At 38.1% G+C, this 22,676-nt stretch overlaps 1 protein-coding gene across 5 annotated transcripts in view; it reads left to right on the forward strand.

Annotated features, from left to right (window-relative positions):
• The window catches only part of LOC147529247 (nesprin-1-like), a 46,462-nt gene extending 24,068 nt beyond the window's left edge, over window positions 1-22,394 (forward strand). For 3 of the 5 annotated variants that reach the window (XM_086631477.1, XM_086631472.1, XM_086631474.1), the window contains 14 exons: window positions 480-662; window positions 1,082-1,219; window positions 1,960-2,151; window positions 3,024-3,357; window positions 4,204-4,272; window positions 6,251-6,393; window positions 7,169-7,295; window positions 8,442-8,653; window positions 10,171-10,371; window positions 10,704-10,832; window positions 11,352-11,564; window positions 12,551-12,643; window positions 14,468-14,526; window positions 21,333-22,394. In XM_086631477.1, coding sequence (XP_086487603.1) covers window positions 480-662; window positions 1,082-1,219; window positions 1,960-2,151; window positions 3,024-3,357; window positions 4,204-4,272; window positions 6,251-6,393; window positions 7,169-7,295; window positions 8,442-8,653; window positions 10,171-10,371; window positions 10,704-10,832; window positions 11,352-11,564; window positions 12,551-12,643; window positions 14,468-14,526; window positions 21,333-21,573 — 2,334 coding nt within the window. In that variant the 3' untranslated portion in view covers window positions 21,574-22,394. The remainder of the gene's footprint in view (window positions 1-479; window positions 663-1,081; window positions 1,220-1,959; window positions 2,152-3,023; window positions 3,358-4,203; window positions 4,273-6,250; window positions 6,394-7,168; window positions 7,296-8,441; window positions 8,654-10,170; window positions 10,372-10,703; window positions 10,833-11,351; window positions 11,565-12,550; window positions 12,644-14,467; window positions 14,527-21,332) is intronic. The other 2 variants (XM_086631473.1, XM_086631476.1) reach the window with 2 other exon arrangements.
• Window positions 22,395-22,676: the final 282 nt, after the last annotated feature.

Genomic DNA, 22,676 nt, shown 5'->3' on the forward strand with positions numbered 1-22,676 from the left:
TTTTTGGTAAAAGTCAGAATAAACAGTTTCTGAAATCTCTTCAATGTTTGCACTTCAGCAAATTCAGTATGTATAAGGAAATCCAATGAAGACACAGAAATTTTGGATTTCTGTTTGTTTTTTAGAAACAAGTTTAATAGTAATTTTTTATGTTTCTATTCTCAAATACAAAGGCATATGACTGAGTAGAAAGGAGACTTTTTTTTTGGTGCTGATTTTACCGCTGTAAAAGGTATTCATGTTGCAATTTCCGATTCAGTGAACTATGTCAGTTTTGTAGACTTTTTTCTTTTTTTAATCAGAAGGCAGCCTCTCAACAGGATAGTCCTCAGGAGTTGTCTGCATCCATAGCTAAATCTATCATCTAACACAGGTCAGAGTGTAGAAGCAGGGTCAAGATAAAGGAAGAAACTTATATATATATCCTGATTTCAATAATTAAAAATCTGATGGTGTCTTTCATATTCATATTGCTTTAGGCCTTCCAGAGACAAGTGCATGAAAGCCTGACTCAACTGGAACTGATCAATAAACAATATCGCCGCCTGGCCAGAGAAAATCGCACTGACTCTGACTGCAGCCTTAAGCAGATGGTCCACGAGGGGAACCAGAGATGGGACAACTTACAAAAGCGAGTTACCTCCATCCTGCGCAGGCTAAAAGTATTTTTTCATTTTTAAGTCCTTTGGTTTCCTTGCTATACTTATGAATATAAGAAGCTTCCTGTTTAACGCATTTGCACAGTGTTTTTGAGGGGATTTCTACCTTTGGAAGAGAAAGGGAGCTTATCAGTTCACTTTGTGTGAGGTAACCAAAGCATGAAGTCTGTAGGAAAATGCTTGGTGACTTCAAACACTGCCTCCTCCACAGAAGATAACTTTCGTAAGTCAACTAATTGCAGCTGAAGATGATGTTTCTGAAAAGGGAACCTTAGAAAGCATGTAGGAATTGAAAGGAATGTGTGCTGAGTTTAGGTTAAGTTTGAAGGGCATGAAAGATGTTTCTTAGGAGAACCACTATTGCTGGTTTTTTTTTTTTGAGTTGTTTGTTCATTTCGTGCCACTTCATTTTCCACCCCCAGCATTTTATTGGCCAGCGTGAGGAGTTTGAGACAGCACGCGACAGCATCCTGGTATGGCTAACAGAGATGGACCTGCAGTTGACCAACATTGAGCATTTCTCGGAATGTGATGTCCAAGCAAAGATAAAGCAACTCAAGGTAAAGAATGATTGAATGGAAACATGAGGAGGGATGAGAGAAGAGATAAAAAACATTTATGATGGGAAAAGAACTTAAGAAAAATTATGCAAAAATGCAGCCTGATACAGTCCCTTACTTGTAGGCTGGGACTTCAGCCTCATAAGTTATGGGCTATGTCAGGTTTTAATACGTACTTTTCTGCCAGAGTGGAAGATCTTTGCACTGTGAAAAACTTTTTTAAAAAACAAGGGCGTTAATCTCCATTCCCAATCAAAAGAGGAAATGTTGATAAAAATTATCAGGTAATAATAATTACCTGATTATGTCAGGTCTCCATTATTGCGGACACCCAAGAATTATTAAATTTGTCAACCTTTACTGCATCAGAAAAATCATTATCTGTAGAGAAAAATATCAAATGTCATGTTATCCAACATTCCAGTGTGTTAGCTTTAGCATCTGTGTTTCGTTCTAGACATTTGGTCATGGGCATGGCTTGTTTAGAGAAGAGCTTTCTTTCCAAACACAACAAATCAAGAATGAGATGGTAAACCATGAAGTATCACTGGTTTTGGCTAGAAAGGCTGTGGAATGCTAAATTTAATTGCTCATTTTTGCTCATGTCAGAATATTTGGAACGATCACTGTTTGTTACCCACACCATTCTTGCTGAAAAACTCTAGGACTTGCATGCTTAATAACTTAGGTTGTTGCAGTGTTGATTTCATTGATAAACCATGGGTTTTTCTTTTATGCAGGCTTTCCAGCAAGAAATTTCACTGAACAACAACAAAATTGAGCAGATAATTGTGCAAGGTGAGCAACTCATCGAGAAAAGTGAGCCCATAGATGCAGCTGTCATTGAAGAAGAACTGGATGAGCTGCGTCGTTACTGTCAAGAGGTCTTTGGACGTGTGGAACGCTATCACAAGAAACTCATCCGCCTTCCCGTGTGTATACTTATGTACATACATGTTTTTTCGGTTTGTTGCCAATTTACAAGTGTGAGAATGAGGAGAGAGAAAGATGTTGAAATGAACTAACAAACTTCTAAACTTTCCAAAAATCCTGTGGTTTAATTTTGTTACAACCCTGACCATCTGCCTCCCTTCATTATTTACTATTTATGTCCTGTTTAGAGAGCAAAGTCACTAGATGTGGAATTTTTGTAAATCATCATGAAAATCCATGCAAATTGGAGACTTATAAAACTTTGTTAATGGGGGCAGAATGTGGTACTGGTAATAAGAACATCTCCTTGCTCTATCAGATAGTTCCATTGGCAGCTTATTGAGTTCTGTTTTGTTTAAAAAACAATAATTAAATTATTCTCCCTGTCAGAAGAAGCAGAAATTTCTCTCCAGAACCAAGCACACAACTGAATAAGTGAGAGCAAAATGATTTTTGGTAGCTCAGGTCCTACTGATTAAAGGAACAAAACCCATGGTTTTCAAAATATGAAAGAACATAATGAGAGCAGAGGTGACAATAAAGGTCACTTATGCTCCTTATGACTCGCTTCCAGAGTTTTCTTTAACTTGATGTCTGCATTGCAGTGGTATGATTAAAAAGTCTGGAGACATTTGCTTGATGTGAGACTTTGTGCCTTTAGTAGTTAAAATGAACTGGCATTACGAACTTTCTTGTTGCTTTGGGTTTTTAGTGCACCTTAAAATAATGAAGGAGAAGTGCAAAAGAATGCAAAATGGAAACACCATCAGTGTGACTATTGCCTAATGCTACTTTATTTCACTGACCCAGGCTGACCATGCAGTGCTTCTGCACATTTCATTAATTGATTCTGTGTGCATTATGCTTCTAGCTGACAGATGACGAACACGACCTCTCTGACAGAGAGGTGGATCTGGATGAATCAGGAGATCTCTCTGACATACACTGGCATGACAAATCTGCGGACAGCGTTCTCTCCCCGCACCCCTCTTCCAACCTTTCGCTGCCTCTCTCCCAGCCGGTGAGAAGTGAGCGATCAGGGCGAGATACCCCTGCGAGCGTGGACTCCATTCCCCTGGAGTGGGATCATGACTACGACCTTAGCAGAGACCTGGAGACAGCTGTTTCACGAGCCCTGCACTCTGAGGAGGAAGATGGAGGACAAGAGAAGGACTTCTACCTGAGAGGGGCAGCTGGTATAGCAGGTATGGCGGCAAATTTTGTGTCCTGTTCTCTCCGTGTAAAAAGAAGCAAATGTTACATGTGTGATTGCTTGGCAAAGATGCTCATGGAAAAGTATTTTAAATAGCCCCTGAAGATTTTTAAATAGCTTTCCCTAAGTGATCCCAGTGGCCTTCTGGCCTTTGACACAGTGCTGGAGATTCCTGGATGACTACAGCCTTAGAAAATCGCAAAGGCGTGTATGATATGACAAGGAATTGGCTGTCTCTCTTTTGCCTTTGGCCTGCCAGATGGGATATGTCATCCGTAACAGCAATGCGTCATAAGTTATTCTGACTAGAAGAAGCTATACTGGATATGGGAAGAAGTGCAGAACAAACTGATGAAGAAATGCTGGGGGAGAGATCTGCAGACAAAATCATCAAGCGCTTAAGTAAATCTTAACTCAGTCTCTACTCAGGCAAGACTCCAGCAATTGAGTGTTTAGTTTGAGGTGGGATCTTGGGTCTTGCCCTCCAGTGAAGCTGAAAATCCTTTTGAAGTGTGTGTGCTTTGTGTAATAAATCCTAATGAGTGAAAGTGCCCAAATGCAGCCAGTTTTAGGGGAAGACATACTGGTATATTATACTGTGATCTTGTGGCTGTCTTTTGTTTTCCAGGTCATTGCTCTGAAAAGAGTCAGGTTTGCCTGGATGTTAAGAGACTTTATTGCAGGCTGCCTGTGTTTCAGTCTTCATCCTTTTACCTTCTCCAGAAAGGATGTTTGCTATTGGGACTGTTGATCTATTCCATCCCAGGAGAAGGACTCCTGCTGTAAGGAGACAGCCATTGCTGAGCTGTCAATTTAGACTGTGCTTTTATTTTTTCAGATGTAGAGATCCCTGAAACTCTTGAGGCCTATGTAACACTCACAGAAAACGCACTCAAAAATATCTCTGGTAGGCATCAAAAAAGACTAAGAATAGCCAGATGCAAATACCACGGTGCGCAAGCATAACTTCTTTGTCTTCTCTTAGCATCTGCTATACTTTCCACAACTTACAAGATAAATATTTCTAATGTGGCAGCATCGGCATGTCAATGTAGAAGTATCCTGCTTTACTACTGCGCTTAAAGGTATTATTAGGTGCATGGATGAAACGATGATATTGACCCTCCCACCTTGGCTATCTAGACTAAACTGATCAGTAATTCCTCTGATTGGTCTTCATTCTTCAGAGTTCCTCAACAGGACTTAATACTTGGTTATGTCTCTAAGAGAAGAGTGGATTCTAAAAAATTAAGGCAGAAGGAAAGATATAGAGCAAACCTAATTGTTTGGCTTTGCACTTATTTTTTTTAACACAGACACAGATTGGATTAATACTTAGGTAAAAACTTTTAGTTAGTGTTTTTTCATATGATAACAATACCAAGATGAGGTATTGTATTCCGATGTCTTTATCTTAGTCTTTTATATTAGAAGATGAATTCTTTTTCAAGTTGCATTTTTACGCAAGATTAAACCTACTGTTTCATTTGTTAGATGACTCTCTTGGAGGGATTAAATGCATTTACAAATAGTTTCTGTCATAATTTCACCGTTTTCCTCTTTTGAAATACTGACTTCATTGCAAATTTGAGATGGCAAACATTTAAAATCTCAGCATCTGTGGCACAGACCTCAGGTTCACTGTCCGTTTTTATCTTTTGCCCAAAGTAGAGAAATAATATTATGATTGATTAAGAATATAAATAATAGCAGTACATATACAAAAATGTGTGTAGTTTTCTGACCTACAAAAGTTTTGAAAGTAGTGAGGGAAAAGCAATATTGAGCACTTTGTTCTGTACCTTTGGGGTGAGGTGGTGGTTCGTATGAAAAAAGATGAACCATTCAAGAGACTATATTTTCTGTAATTAGGTGAACAGAAGGCTCCCCTTCTCTATGTGTGTTATTAATGGTGTCTTTATGGATAAATTCAAACTGTCTTTGTAAACAGATGGAAATCGGCACAGTGATAGAATATGGATAAGAGATATCTCATGTGGTCCTCTAGGCTGCAGCCTGCTTCAAATTAGAATTGGCTGTAGCTAAATTCTATCACAGAATTCAGCTGTCCTCTATGAGGAAAATAAAAGTTAGTCCTGCTTCAGAAATGTTGGTATGAGTTCCAAATGACTTGGATGAATAATACCATCTTGCAGATATGTTAACATAATTTTTGTCAAATGCCTAATTGGAAAAATACTATAAATTTTGCTGCTTAGTGCGGTTGCCTAAATCAGTCATGGACCTCTTTCTGTGGGCCTTCACAACGTCCGGTCATCTATGGACCTTGAGAATATAATTACAAGAGTATTGCCTAGCATTTGTACTGCTTTTAATCTTAAAAATTGTATACAAAGAAGATCCTTTCATGTAGATCAAAATTTCACCATTTTTAGTGGAGAGAAGTAATGCAAGGAGAAATGGGGAGAAATCAAATTTTAACACGGATTTATATCGGGAGTTTGGGATACAAAGTTTTATTTGAGAGCGTTAGTGAAAGGGAGCAAGACATTCTCAAAAATGAGTAATGTTAGAGCATGCTTTGCCAAGAATGTTCCCCTTCAGAGAGGTGAGGAATTCTCTGATGGGAAAAAGTCGCTTCAGAATATTTTGCAAGCCTGCTTTAAACTGTGGACTCTCTGCTAGTACGCTTATGGCAAGCACGTTCATTGGTATAGTCATCTGTCCTCTGAAGGTTGCTAACACCCTCTAATGTAACTAGTTATCAGTTCGCTTTGACATTGTACCACTCATACTGCTGCAGTCACATTTCTCCTCTACTGTCTAACCTAAATAGTATTCCTGATGTTTATTCAGCCTGGGCAAAAGATAAAAAAACTTTGGAAAAACTTGGGTGACAGTCACTTGTTTTGGTTTTGGTGCAGGAGAACCTGGTACCCTGGAAGCACATATCCGACAGCTGGACAAGGCCTTAGACACCAGTCGTTTCCAAATTCAGCAAACAGAAAACATCATCCGCAGCAAAACACCTACGGGACCAGAGCTGGATTCCAGTTACAAAGGATATGTGCGTGTATTTTGGAGCACGAGTCAAATAAGCACTCCAAGTTTAGATATGCTATTGAAAGAAACATAGCTGTTTCAACAAAACATTTAGACGTTACTGCTTCTCAGACTTACTCACTTATATGGTTGATACCTTTAACCACTTGCTATTGTTCTTTGTTATTAGTGTGTTTACAGCAGCATAAGGTTACAGGAACGTGACTCTGAGGAATTTAATTTCCTATTACATTTTTGCAGATGTCCAAAAGTACTTTCTCACAGGTGTTTTTATCCATCTAATGATGATATCCTTGTTTAAAATTAAGGTTGCATATATGGGATCCGTGATTAAAAAGCTTTCTCAGAGAGGTTTTCTGGAAGAAAAATCTCTTTCTACATAATTCAGATATTTTTATTACTGGCAGAATTGAAAGATTGGCTGCTTGGATGCATAGTAATATTTCCACACTTATGTTTATTTTCTTTATCACATCTTCTAGTGTCTCTGCCATAATGTCTTAATATTAGAACAGATGGCACCTAAAGTCATCCAGCACGATTTGGCACAGCAGCACTGAGTTATTTCTATTTAGTCTGAACTTATGCTTGAAGCCTTTATTGTCTCCATATGTATTTCTTTGATAATATCAGGACAGATTGCTAAAGTAATAGGTCTAAGTGTGAAGATAAAAATCTACTATTGGAAGATTTTGGAAGTTGCATTGTAATTTGCATTTTCCATCCAGTTAGTCCTGTACAGTGAATATTGAGATGGGATTTTTTGTTTGTTAACACAGATGAAGCTACTAGGTGAGTGCAGTGGAAGCATAGACTCAGTAAAAAGGCTTGGATATAAACTGAAGGAGGAAGAAGAAAAATTTTCTGGACTTATTAACCTGAGCAGTACTGAAACACAAACAGCTGGTAAGTAACATTTAGTTCTTTGATGGAAAGCAATTATGAAAAGTAGCAAACATGCAAAGTTTTTTCTGAACACTTGGTATTATTTACTGATATATGTATATTTATGTGACTGTGTCTGTTACCATGTTCTATTTAACATCTCTTAATAGGAATAGTAAGGAATAGTAATTATTTCTTGTATATGACTTATAAAGAGATTAGGCATACAAGTGCATTTTAAGAACCCCTTCATATCATGAGACATAGTCCTAAGCCTTTTGGAAAATCCCTATGGATGCAATGCATTTTTGTTGAATGCTTTCTGATGAAAAAAGTTTGCATATATTGCTGTACAAAACATATAAGTCAGCATTCATTTCTTCTAATACTAGCTTTCACTTCTAATACTATCTGTCTACAGTACAGAAATCTATGTTCTCCTTGATAGAAGTGTTCACCTGAGTAATGTTAAGTATCAGCTGTAGAATAGCAGGTATTGCATTGTAAAAATATGGATTTGTTCCAGAGACTATAAAGGCAATCTCTCCATTCTTAGCCTGGCAAGATATGCTACCCGTACAATGTGTTTTATTTTGGGGTTTTCTTGTTTGTTTTTTTAAGTTGATGGAATGATACAAGCTGTCTTTCTGCCATAGCATTTCAACATAACAAGAAGAAATGGCCCCTAATTTATTTCTTTTTAGTGCGGGCATTTATACAAGACATCAGCAGTGACTTAGGCAAATATAGTGAGGTGTGGGTATTAAATTGTGATAGGTACAAATACTAATGAAAATTATCATAAATATATGGCTAGTTAGACATATTCAGATTCCTTGACTGGTTTGCATTTGTTCTAGTTTATGATGTCTTTATACCAACATAACAGGTTTAAAGACCTGCAAGTATCGTCTTAGTTCTGTTCATAGAAGTCTGGCATTAGAAAGTGGTAAAATTGTCTGCTGCCTGGAATCATCCAGATTCTTCGTCCTTTCTTTCCAACATGACACTCTTCAATCTAACTTAGATTTTAGTGTGGTGTTTAATGAGTTAGGGTTTTTTGTTTTTATGGAGCATTTTTGTGTCCTGGACAGAATTCAACTGATGCAATTGTGTGTGTGGCTAATGTCTTTTTGCTTTTGTTGAATTTGGTGTTTATCATTCCAGGTGTAATTGACCGATGGGAATTAATCCAGGCTCAAGCTCTAAGCAAGGAGCTGAGAATGAAGCAGAACCTTCAGCAATGGCAGCAGTTTAACTCTGACCTTAATAGCATTTGGGCTTGGTTGGGAGAAACTGAAGAGGAGCTGGAGAAGCTGCGACATCTTGATCTCAGCACCGACATACAAACTATTGAGCTCAGGATTAAAAAACTGAAAGTGAGTTTCATTTCTCTTTTCTGTGAGTTACCTTGTAAACAGACCTGAGTACAACAGGTATGTTGAAGAGGTTGCCAATAGTTGCAGCTGGTTTGTTCCATTCTGTGCATAGCAGGCTGCTCCTCACAACTGAAGTAACTGGGAAAGTGATTTTATGAATCAGCGTTTGGCAGAAATATGTACCACTGGCATTTATTATATAATCCAAAGGAATTCTTGAAATAGTAATTCTATGGCAATTCTATAATTCCAGAATGTACAGATAATTCCTGATGTCAACTAAGCTGATGAAAGGATAAAAAAAAAAAAAAAAAAATCCAAGTTAAATCAAATCTCTTCTAGTCAAACTAGTAACAAAATAGCTACTTTAAAAGAAATGACTCACTAGGACATTTTACTTAGTGAGGAGGAACAAGTTTGTGCCCAAAGGGGTTGTAGCCTGCCCACTGGTGTCACTAGTAAAACACAGGAAAAATTTGGTGTCACTTTGCAACATTCCAGTTTCTTCTTCTGTCATCTCAGATGCACCAGGATGTGATCTCTCCTGGACATTTTACAGCTATAAAGATCTGCAACTATGATGGTCCATGGCTTCCCATTCACTCATTAGCATCTTACAAGCTTGGGCACAAAAATGTGGGAGCCAATGTCAAAATGCACTGTGCTTCATGTTAGGAATGAGGTGGACAGATAGTAAAGACTGTTTCCGGCAGTGATCCATCTAAAGCATATTAATGCTGATCTTCACTGGAATCCAAATATAGCTGCCATAAGTACTACAAAGGTCACTGTGACATGGGGCTTTGAAGTAAATGCTGTAAAGTAGGTGGAAAAGGGGGCATTTCATAAGAATCCTGTTCTTATCTCACCCACTCTTGGAAATCCCATTAGTGCCCTCCAAACCAAAAGAGGTGGGGTTTCTTTTGTGGCTTCCAATGTAAACAAATTAGAGTTTTTATACATGTCCCACTTCTATAAATTGGAGTAAGTTGTTTATACTCTTTGTATGTTTTCTTTTCTCTCAGTAAAAGCTTTAATTTTAAAATACTGTTGACAGCAGTTTCCACTTGAAAACGTGTTGGTTTTTATGTTTATCAGGAAAACTGAGAAGTGAGGACAAAAGTTTTATTGTGAGCTGAAGTCCAATTGTCCTGCATCTCTCTAAATTTTGCTGGGCCTGCTCTGTCTTTAAAATATCTGAAACGTGAGCCAGATCTTTAAAATTCAGCTATGACCTCAGGCTTTTAAGATTTTACAAGTTTAACTGGCTTGTTCTAGTTTATGCTCACAGTAAAATTTTAAGCGATTTTAAAGAGTGAACATTTGAGGAGTCGCAGAGTGAGCACAGAAATCTCATCCAGAGCAAAGAGACTGTTACAGTAAGGTACCATTCTGCAGTTGCTGATGGCAAATCATTGTGTTCTTGTGGTGCCTTCTCTACTTGATTCTTCTGAAAGTCACATATTTTACCAATCCCCATCCTTTCTTCCCCTGTTCCACTTTGTCTTATCACCAAGGAGCTGCAGAAAGCAATCGATAACCGCAAAGCGATCATCTTATCCATCAATCTGTGCAGCTCAGAGTTCACTCAGTCTGACAGCGAAGAGAGCAAGAAGCTTCAAGAGCGCCTGTCTCAGATGAACGTGCGCTGGGACCACGTGTGCAGCATGATGGAAGAGTGGCGCGGCTCATTGCAGGATGCATTAATGCAGTGCCAGGTCTGTATTTTGCTTATTTAAAATTTTCAGCATCCCACATATCAAAAATCTAAACCATATTGTTATCTGGTATGCTCATTATCCAGTCTCAAACTTGCCCTTGCAAGCCAAAATAGAACTTTAGCGTGTGTTTTCTAAAAGATACACCTGCACTACCCGAGGCATGTATTTCCAGCCCAAGATTATCTAAATTTGTCAGCTCTGGGGTAGTCTAATATGCTATTCTACATTTCCTTGTAAGTTATGTAGGACCTATCATAGGATAAACTAAAAACTTGAATTTGACTGGAATTTTTTGCTACACTATTAAAATCATCGGTCATCACTTGCAGGATTTCCATGAAATGAGCCATGGTTTGCTGCTTTGGTTAGAGAATATTGACAGAAGAAAAAATGAGATTGTGCCCATCAATCCAAACCTGGACTCGGAAACGCTGCAGGGTCATCACAGACTTCTAATGGTAGGGTTATAATCACCCTTTTCTCTCCCAAAACATGTCATCAGAAGAAACACCTAATAAGATTTATCTTTCTCTTGAGGGTTAACAATGTACATTGAATGCAACACACAACTGTGGGACCGGTGTCAGAAGCTAACTTTACTTTGGTCAGGAGCACTACTCGCTTTTATTAGTAGCGTAACTCGTGATTTAAAATCTCAGGCAACCTCTAGGCTGCTGTCTGTCTTCCTCTCATTTTATTGTGTTTGGTATTTTGGAAGGTCTGTCCTCGATGGGGATTTGCTGCAAATATTAGGAATATTAAACAGTCATAGAATGAAGTACAAGCCATTATTTTAAGTGAAAAATTAGCAGTTCTGATTGCAGCCTCTCAGGATTATAAATTTTTATTGCTTCTCTTTTCTTTCCATTTCCTTGATTTCAAATGTCCAGTTTTGTGAGTTCTTGCTCCCCCCTGCCCCGTTGTTGGTTTTTTTTTTTACTTCAATTAAAAAAATCTGGTGCTTGCCTTGGCAACAGCAAATCAGATGTGAACTGCTGGAGTCTCAGCTGAAGGTGGCATCACTGCAAGATATGTCCTGCCAATTGCTAGTCAATGCTGAAGGCAAGGACTGCCTTGAGGCCAAAGAAAAGGTACATGTCATCGGCAATAGACTGAAGCTCCTCTTGAAAGAGGTCACACGTCATATGAAAGAACTAGAGAAAATTCTAGACATTTCAAGTAGTCAGCTGGTAAGTCACATCTTTTTATTCCTTGCTGCTTGTTGGGCACACGTTTCCAACTGTTTTGACTGTCTTTCTCTGATCAGTGCTGTTGGCTGCATTGTTTCTGCTGTTTGCAATACCTATCAAGACGATAAACATGTAATCTTGAATATCATAAAGTAATCTTACACTTCATAATGTAAACCTCTGTTTTGTGACATGGTGGACTTTTTTAATCCAGTAATTTTTTGCTATTTGGTATAGCAGTAAGTGTTGAACATCTTGATTTGTTTATCCTGCCATTACTGATTCAGTCAACTAGCAAAATATAAGATAATTATTCTAGTTGCAGTATTGAAAATTATAGTGTGTCAGTTGTCACTGCAAAGGAAGATAATGCTCACTGTTGAAGAAAAAAATAAAAACATAAAATAAATTCTGTAGTAGTCTAACAGACCTCTCATAGTGCCTTCTGAGCTTTGAGCTGTACTCCAAATTTTTTCAAGTTATCTTGTATCTCAGGGTATTTGAGAGGGAGTCATGCATACATATTTACCAACAGTGGCAGGTAAAAGGTAAAGATTTCAAGGTTCTCATTTAGTTAACTTTTTTTAAAATCTTGGATTAGCATGTATAAGGCATGAGAACTCAGCTCTTCACTACTACTAGTGAATTTCTGCCTGTTTAAGTAAAATCTTGGTGGCACCAACCTCTTCTTGTACTTAAAGGCCAATAAGGAGCAACTGTTTTTTCCCCTGTGTTGACTTTGGTGGAAAACGCATCACCTAAAGCAATTCAGTTTTAACAACCTGTTTGCTTTTCTTTTCCGTCAGGGGTAACAGAGAAAACATGTAGTGCCTTAGTCTTACAAATTTTGTTACCAAATTCTAGCTGCTTTATTTTGTTTGCTTTGGAAATAACTCTGCTGGGATTTCACTCAGGGGCTTTATTTAGCTTGCTTAGCTGAACAGCTAGTTGCTGTATTTCTGAGCTCCCTTCCTTCCGAACTTTAGGAATTGTCGTCATGGTCCTCTGCCGATGAATTAGACACATCGGGCTCAGGGAGTCCTGTATCTGGAAGAAGCACTCCAAGCAGACAGAGAACGGTAATTTCATGTCATATGCTTTCTGCCACCTCCTGAGTGGGAGCTCTAGATGTCTACAGTAGCTCTAGCCAGCTTGAAGGCCCCCCCCCCCTCACTTGATAGGAAAGGAAATGGCATAAACCAAGAACAAAACACAGCTGCTTTCCCCAACCCTGCTGCATATCCCATCCTGCATGAAATCAAAATTGGTAAATACTATCTAAAACCAGGGCTGTCAGTGTGGTTGGTTTATCATGGTATGGCATGTCGTGTCTCTTGTATTTTGCTCTAGTGATGGCAGCACCCCAAAGTCTGGTCTTGTCTGGTATAATCAGTCCTCCATTTTTGTTTGGCCTTCTCTTCAGGGCTGCTTCATCGAGAATCTCAATAAGGTTTTTTTGTCATTTCTGAGGAAGGCTGCAGATGGTCTTATTGAGACTTTGGATGAATGGCTAAGTAGAGCTGAAGGGCATAAAACATTATTCAAAACAGCTAGCATGCAGGACCTAGTTAATGGCTGTGATGGCAACTCTGGAGTTGTCTATTTACATCGCTGGCACAAAATTCAAGAAATATAGCAATACATGCCTAGTACTTAACACTTCCATACTCTGAGCCCTAAATGGAACTGCAATTATTTTGTCTCTTTCTGCAATTCTATTGGTTGATTACTTTGCTTTTTTGCTTTGTTCTTAGAACAATCAGGTTGGTTTTGGTTTATTGTTTTCTTTTTCCATTTGCACTTTTTGTAAAGCTTTTGAGTTCTGTCTTGATAAATTTTAGGACTCTCAAAATTAATTTTTTATTATTATTTTTTTTACATTCACTAGTTTCCTTTTAGATGCTAGTTTGAGAATGTAAAGGAATACTGGCTTTTCAAAAGGAGAAAGAATATAAACCTTAACATTGTATTTCAGAGGTCAATGCTTTTATCTTTTAAATTGAAGCTTAAATAACTAGTAAAAGTTCTGATATCACAGATGTAACTGAAGGATGCCTGACCATTACAAGAAATGGAGCCACATTTTACCGTAAAATCTTTGTCTAAAAGAGTATGTAGAATTATAAGAGGTTTCATCTTAACATTTTAATAGGCATTTGTCTATTTCTAATTTGTTTATGTTTATGTATGTGACTACTTTTTTTTCATTTTTGTCTATAATATATAGCTAAGTTGTATGATTCCTTGGGGTCTGGATTTCAAACTTTTGGGTTTTTTCACCCACAATTTTGGAGACTGAAGTGGTGGTGTTTAAAATTTCAGAATTATTATTAAATAAATAAATACTAATACCAAAAATACAATCAGAATTATAATCATCTAACTGTGTTAAATATTCCAGCAAATAGTTGTGAGTGCATGAATGCACCTACAGTTATTTGGCCTTCAAAACTGTGGGGGAGATAGGGGGGGAGAAGAGGCCAGACTCATCAGAGGAAGCCCTTGGACCTTTTTTTCTCGATAATACTGATTTTGCTGCATTTGGATTTCAAAATATCTATATTTGCTCATCTTCAACTCAGTAATTTTTTTCTATTTTGTATTACAAATTATTAGAGCTAAGTTTCTAGTGACTTTTTTTAAATCCAGAGTTACTAGTTTATAAACATAATGACTAAACTGTTATTTTTGAGTTCACTGTGTACATTCCAATCATTTCCATACTCAGCTAGGCACAAAGAAAAGCCAGTTTCCTTGGTTCATGGGTATTGGTCACTTCATTTGATTTTTTTTTTTTTTTATGTTTCCTTTGCTGCACTTTTAATTTAGTTTCATCAGTAGCTTGTCTTTATTTGCCTGGACTGAACATTCTTCTTTCTTTACCCCCTGTTCATTGCAAACAGCCACGGGGCAAATGTAGTCTCTCACAGCCTGGACCCTCTGTCAGCAGTCCACATAGCAGGTACCTTATTCTCCTGGTTTCCGCACTCTGTTCTAGAACCCCAAGAGGATGATGGAAATTGGCCGTGATTCCTTTCCGTCCGCACCAACTCTGTCAGGTGGCCAGGACTTAAACAAGTGAAAACTGCCCTTTTGGTAATAGTTTGGTAAAAGGGACTCTCAATTACTTCAAATTCTTTGTTAAATAGAAATACTGGCTAATCCTTTAACACCTACAGCTTTTGCTTCCGAGGAATGCCATGTAGTCAACATTTGTTTTTCATGTGCCTGATCAGGGTGAGTGTGTGTTTACACTCATGATATTTAATGATCATTTTATTTTGGCATAATTTAACAGAAATGCCAGTAGGTTCATGGCAAAGACTTTTTATCATCCTCTTCACTTCTAGATATTAAATTAAGGCAGGTGATAGGCCAATACCATATTCTAGAAGTCACAAAACCCACAGATCTGGATGAGACATACTAACATCCTTTTCTTGCTTTTCTTTTTTTTTTTTCTTTTTCCCCTGAAGTGTTTTGTTCAGTTTGTGGGTTTTCAGTACTTAAGACTCAAAATTAAGAGTCATAATTTGAGAGTTTTGAGGCTTGGGGTCAGTTTATCTCCCCTCCTAAGACGACTGCAATATAATGTGCTAACATTGCCATGATTCTTGCCAGGTGCTTGCATCCATATATTGCTCTGGGAGCAGCACTGCCCCATCCATCTCTGTCTGACCAGTAGAGAGCAGGCTTGCAGCTACAGCTTCTTGCTTTCCACCTTGTCTCCAGCAACCTATCATCACTGCAGCTAACAGTGCTTGTGCATTCTTTGTTGTTTTCAGTGTGATGTGTGTACCTTCACTCTTTCACTGATCAGTTCACTAGCGTCTAGAGTGATAAAGTTAAAAAAAAAGAAAAAAGCTAAATGAGCAGGTCGATACGTATAAAGAGGAAGTCTTTTGCTATTTCAGTATCTTGTGCATAGCAACTCCTACAATAATTAGAAAGTATGACAAAAATATATTTATTCATATTGTTAACTCCTAAATCTCATATAGTCTTTATATACTGAAAACAAACTAATTCATTTTTAAAATAACTCCTGTTAAAGTGAAAGATTTGATGTTGGAAAGAGAGCAACACTAGATTTAATATAGTGATTGGGCAATAACCAAGCAGACAAAAAATACCTTAATATTATTTTTTTTAATGACCGAAATCAAGGCAAGATTATTCTCAAATATAAATGAAATAAAGAATGAAACTACTTACTGTGTAGATATTTACATAAACACTTCTCAAAAAAAAAAAGAAGTAGTTTGCTCTGTATGTGTAATTAGTGACTGTGAGTAAGATGGCATAGTTGCAAAACCACATAGCACAGCAAAGAGAACAGGTAAAGTATCATTCACTGCTTGCCCTGGCACTAAGAAGCTGCCTTATTTTTTAGAGATTTATTTTTAACATAAGGAAAATACATAGAAAGTAGGTGATATGTACACTCCATCTTTATGTCTGATGGAGAAAGAGAGTTAACTTTTACAACTGCAGTCTGCTATGAAGCTTGGCATTTTATTTCTTATAGGGAGCGGGAAAAGGGAGGAGTGGGGCTTTACTCTGTGGCCATTAACAGCTAGGAGGCATGGAGGATGTCTTCAGCAGATCAGCATGCTTGCACTAGCAACATTGTACTCAAGAAACATATTGTGTGCACTTTTCCGCTTTCCTCTATAGTCAGACCACTTCTGCCAACCTTTTGAGAAGGTTTCTAGTCGTAGGTGCGAGCAGCTGGCTCAAGAGCAGCTAGCAGTGCTTTGCAGCTTTGAGATCAACCTCTGTTCCAGCAGCTGCTTTGGTGCGGCACCTTTCAGATCAAGTCTTTCCAGCACTGTTTATTAACACATCTTGTAGCAATACAACACAATGTTCAATTTGTCATTCAGACAAGCATGGAATACGAATGAGTCACTGCTGAATAGGAAACTTAATCAAATGCGCAAGCCAGACAGGTTGTGGTTGATGTATAATGTGGTTTTAACTGATAAAGTGGTACAAGCTGTCACTGTGTTCTTTAATATTTTGACATGCCTCTGATCAGAGTACTTTGTGTTTTGATCTTGCACTGGATCAGCAAACCCTGTTAGAGTTTAGTATACAGCAGAACTAAAGTCAATTTTAAAAGGTTTATCACATAGGAGGTTGTGTAGGAAAGTTCATTTAAAAATTAGAAGGGCCATGTTTTGTGTATAACAAGTGGTATATCATTTTGCCTTCCCCATTATCACAGCGAAAAGATAAGCATACAGTGTGATGCTAAGCAAGGTACAAGCTTAAACTAGACATTACATAGTGAATTTAACTGAAGGCTCGTTCAAGAGGTATTAGTAATCGTGTGCTAAGTGGGAAAAGCAAATCCAAGAAACAGCTCCTCTTTCTTCATCAGTTTAATAGAGCTGTCATAAATACACACCTGGATCTGTGCCTGTGGATTTTTTTTAAGTGATTAAAATGTTAAAAAGATTAAAATAGTGGTTCAGTTTGCTCAGGGGTGTTTACATGGTAGCTCTTGAGCAGCTCTATTCAAGTCTGGGTGCCACAGTGCCAGCCTTCATTTCCTGCTCTCCCCAAGCCTCCTCAATTGACTAGTGGATCTTTAAAGGTCACCAGCTGTTACTGCAGCAGACCAGGCCACAGGACTCTCAATGCCTTTGGCCACAAAATGACAGTCATTGCCACACAGTAGCTCAAACATGAAGTTTGAGCTTGGCTTGCTATAGTTCTTCTCCCAGTTATCTCCTGCACTCTCACTTAACTTCATATTTAACTGCCTTTGAAATGGGCATATTCGTCTTCTTTCCAGGGTAAGCCAAATCTGAGGTTGTGGTGATGCCATGCTATGAGCTAGGGAGAGAATTGAAGTCAGAATGCCACCAAACAAGGTCGTTCCTAGGGAGTCTCTTAGGCCACCAAGACGAGTCATTGCCTGCTCTTGTGGGCAGAGCATCCTACCTTCTCCTTTGTAACTCTGGCAACCTCTATCTTAAAACAAAAATTAGAATCAGTGGGAACAAAAATTCTATTAGAAGGTTGTTATGAAATTTAATTTCTTTGATTGTCTGGAAGTACAATAATTTCCACCTTGAATATATCCATGGTTAGATGTAGTAATTTTATTTTGCACCAATATTATCCCTTCCTTTACTTTAACAACTCTTCACCCTTCTTTCTGTCTGTTCCGCACTATTTTATAGAGTGTAGTTTTAGTATCTCTTAGGTTTTTTATATTTGCAAGCTCAGCATTTTGTTTCCTTCATAGGAGAAATACTTCCTTTTTTTTTTTTTTTTTGCTCTTTAAGCTTGTGTAAGTTTGAATTCATCTTTCAAAAGTATATTAACCAAAATGATAAAAACTTCTGTAGGTGAGATCTGACTAGAGCCTTACAGAACATCATTAAACCAACCCCTTTTCGCTTCTGGAAATCTTGAACTGAAATATATCTTAAAATTTCTTTGGTCCCTTTTCACAGCTATTCACAAGCGACATTATGGTTTATGGTTATCCTGTGTCAAACAGCTCTAGATTCTCTTCATTATCTTCAGAGTGTGAACTTTCAAATTTATAGCAGAAGTTTTCATTGCTACCTTACGTACTATAATCTTAAACTCCTTGAACTACTTCTTAAACTTATTGGATTCGCCCACTTTTTTCTGTGCAGGAAGCCAATCCTACTTTGTATTTGAAAAGACTTCCAACCTCTGTCATCATACAGACAAAATTTGCTGTTCCTATATTTTGTGCCATAGTCTTTTCATAAAGATATTAAATCAAGACTCATCCTTGATTAGCTCCAGTAATAAGATCATACTAGCCCAGCAGTGCCTCTTTGAATGTAAGCCTGTTGTCTGCGTTCCATTAGTCACTTCCCCATTGAACTCAATTTATTTATTCCCATCAGCTTTGCTTGAATGATAAATTCTTCTGTTATAATCGTTCATGTTTACTGCAATACAGATAGATTACTTCAATCATATTTTCCTTGGAAAAAAAAAATCAATCATCTTTAAAAGAAGGTACTTGCCTGAGCTGAAATTAAAGTTCACTTTGCCCATCCAGTCTGTAGCCAGGTAAATTAGCTTGTCCGCTCTTGAAATGCTTAGGAAAGAGTTCCAGTTTCACTGACATTATAAACTCCCAAAGTGAGGGTAACTATTGCTTGCACTTCTTAGGTTATTTTATAAGACTTCTTGACATAAAGAAGCTTACTGTTGGCTGGGTCTGCAGCTGTGCCTCCTCCTTTTATCTAGTTAGTAGGAATTCTGTATGGAGTGAGTAGCAGATGGCCTCACTTCCTTCCCTCCTCAAACAGAGGCCAGCGTGACAAATGGTGGAGCAGTCAGAAGAGACACCGCTGAAGATGCAAGATCAAGAAAAAGAAATTACATTTTTCTCCTAAGTGGCATACAGTACTTCAGCTTTCCATTCTCCTGCTGGAGTAAATAGGAGTTCTGACCCTTATGAATAGTGAGCCTTTTTTATTAACGATGTAGATTTTCAACTCTCTCTCCTTACTGAGTCCATTAAACACTCTAAGCTAAGCCATTCCATTTTTCAACCAATTATGTAGATTACAGTCACACCTGCAATACATACAGACAGTACAGCACTTGAACTTTGTAGAACTCCTCCTTTCGAAGATGTTTTCATAATGTTTATTTGCTTGTTTAATTGTTTCCATGCAGTGTTAGAAACTATTCTTCAACACTACTTCACTACAGAAGTGTTTCGAAAAACTTTGCCATGAAGTGTTTGATTTTTAAAAGAAAATTTGTTCCTTGTTGAGATCAGCCATGCAGCTTACACATACTACTCTTTTTCTTCTTTTTTCTTCTTTTTTTTTTTTCTAAAACACAAAGCAAAAAGTGCTGGATTGTGCTACTAAAGCCATAGGAAAAGAAAAGAAAAATTAAATGCTAACTTTGTCTGCTCCCTTTTGATTCTGCTTTTTGGAAACTCCTCTTCTGACACCCAGCGTTGCTCCAGAGTAACTCTGAGTCAATGAAGAAAATTCAGACTTTGGTCATTATCAAACAGCAGTTACCAACTGCAGAAATGTGGCCTTTTTAGATTGGGATTAATGACATTTATACAATGAGAGCCTTGTAAATAGGTACGCTGGGCAATCAAATGCTTGGAAGGTAATTAAGCACTACTTGTTCCCTTTGTTCCTACCTCAGTCCATTAACTTTCTGTCTTGGCATTCTCAAACAGTAGAAGTCCTGATCTAGTTGAACTTCAATATGGAATGCTCTGATGCTGTTAAATGTGACATATCCTTTCAATATGTTCTTTATAGTATGTGATCTTACATTATGTGATAAGCAGCTTTCCATCCGGGCTGCAATAACGTGGATTCAAGAACCATGCGATCTGATGTTTTGATCATCACTCCTTGCTGGGATATTTAGGTCAAGTTAATAATTTAGCATGCCTGAGTGTATATATATCTGTTGGTCGTCTAAACTTTACCAAATCTGTCCGGCTTTCTTCAAGTCTTCATAGTGGGATGATACACACATATGAACAAGGCAACAAATATAATCTCAAGCATAGAAAGAATTCTTTTCTGAAGATGTGGGAAGGGGACCCTTGCTAAGCCTGGCATAGTTTTGAAGATGATATTTTGGTTTTTGTGTGCTTTCTCACCCAGATTCAGATTTATCTGGGAGAGAGGATCAAAAGGGCAAGGGGGAAGGTAAGGAGAAACTAAGGAACCATCGTCCTCTACTTGCTTTACTGGTGAGCATTTGACCTCAGCCAACAGATCTGATCTCTCGTACCTTCAAGTTGAGACCTAATGTCTTAATGGAGGAGTTCTTGAAGCAAATTATTTGAAGGCTCTAAGTTCTTCCATCTTTGGCTAGTGCTAGAATACAATACTTTCCCATACCATTTAATTAGCACACTGAGACCATCAGATTTTAATTTGCATAATCACTCTCTTCAGTCATCCGCTTACCTTAAAACCTGTTGTCCATATATTAGAGCTCTGACAGTTTTAGTCAAAAAGGAAAATGTAAAATCTGTGTCTTTTCATTAAAAATGGATTTTTATACTTAATTTGAAGTATCCATTTAGAAATGTTTGCGTTGAGTCTCACCTCTCCCATAGACGTGTGATAGATATTGTGCCATTTCAAGTCAGATCCATAGACACAAGGGAGAAAGTCACTCAGAAGGTGATGGTGTCAAGTCAGTCCAGCAAATGGATTTTAACTGCTAATTCAGTGCAAGATTCAAAATACAATGGCCTTTGTAGAAAATGAGTCTCCATTGCCTGCATATTGATGTATTAATTAATTGAAGATTGATGTAACTGAATCTTAAGGCATTATACCCTTGCGGATACTGTATACAGAAATGAGCGTAGAAACTTCTGCAAACCAAATGCTACTGCCGTTTTAAACAAGGAGGCTTCCTTTTTAGACAATGTGCATTGAACACGTGGCAGGTATGGCCCGCCTTTTATTTTCCCCTTCTCTAGAGCACAGTGCTTTAAGTGGAGAGCCTTCCCTGGAATTGACGAAGGGGCTATGGGGTCACAAAGCCCATTCTATTGTGATAATTTGGTGTTTTCCTACCCAGTCTAGAAATACAGGGTCTCTTACTAGAGTTGGGGAATAGCATGTTCAGTGAAATTACCTCTGCAGTTCTCAATCAAAGCCTATACGAATTGTAAACCAGCCTTCAGGGAAGGCAGAGTGCCTGAAGGTAACCTCTGCTGCAGTAATGTTTTAGTGTGTTCACCTGTCCATCCTCTTTTCTCAGGTCCACAAGAGATGGCTCAGGTTCCTCCCCTTCTGAGGCTGGGCCGGCGTGGCGGCACCCGTCCTTCTTCCTCAGAGTCCTCAGAGCTGCTTTGCCACTTCAGCTCCTCTTGCTGCTCCTGATCGGGCTGACTTGCCTGGTGCCAATGACCGAGGAGGACTACAGCTGTACTATGGCCAACAACTTTGCCCGCTCTTTCCACCCCATGCTAAAATATATGAATGGTCCACCTCCAGTATGAAGGAGACCCATGAGACAGTGGGTGACCTTGCTGGAGTGCTAGGTGGGAGGCAGGATGATTTTGAAGGGTCACAGCATTCAGTGTGTGGCAGCTTAACCTACCTGCTGCAGCCACCGCTGTGTCCATATCATTCTCTGCTGGCACTCAGCTAGTAACACATCAGTACATCAGTATCAGACTGCACAACATATGACCTGAGTAGCGTTGTTTCAATACTCGCATCCTGGGTACTAAGGAGGAGTGATGTGTGTGAGGGAAATGTCCTTCTGTCCAGCATTCTTTTAGCCACTTTATATCCAGGTCATTGCCCTGTACTATGCATAGCCAAGAACTTGATACTGTAGATCTGTTTCTGTGTGCTGCTCTGAATGAGCCATTAGCCAGTCTTTGTTAAATAACCTCTCAGTATCTACAGTTTACAAAATAACCAATGCTAAAGAAATTTTAGAGCATTTGTAACATACGATTTTAAAAGATCTTGTATGGCAATGTATTATTCCCTGTGGTTTCTGTTTCGGGCATGGCGTTCTAACTTTTGCTTTGGATGCACAAGGTGTAAATCTGAGAAGCACTTTTTTAAGGTTTAAAAAAAAAAGGATGTAATAAGATCATAAAAGGTTTTATGAGGAAAATGTTGAATGTCAAGTTGAAAAACAAAGAACATATTTATGTATGTACAGTTTGCTAAGCCAAGTTTTGTTTGTATTGATTTCTTTGCATTTATTATAGATACCATAAAATATTTTGTCTACGTGCTTTTTAATGACAACTATGGAAACCTCTAAGTTTAGAATGAGATATGTGTGGTATAAAAAAAAATAGAAAATGTACATATGCTGCACTTCTAAAAAGAATTAAAAAATGCTGTAACACATTAATGGTATCAGATATATGTTTGAATGAGAAGATCTGGAAAACTTGACAAATGATAAAACACCTGGGAACGTATCACGTTAGAAGCTGTGCTAATACTGAAAGCTATCCTTATTTTGAATTAATGATTGGTCATATCAGTTTGTTTTTTTTCTCAGGCTGCTGCTTGAAGTTCATTCTCATCTGTGTGTTTGGGAGGGGGAGGGTGTTTATGTATGCACTCGTGGCAG

Source organism: Tauraco erythrolophus, chromosome 2 (genome assembly GCF_009769465.1).
Source record: "Tauraco erythrolophus isolate bTauEry1 chromosome 2, bTauEry1.pri, whole genome shotgun sequence".
Taxonomy (NCBI): Eukaryota; Metazoa; Chordata; class Aves; order Musophagiformes; family Musophagidae; genus Tauraco; species Tauraco erythrolophus.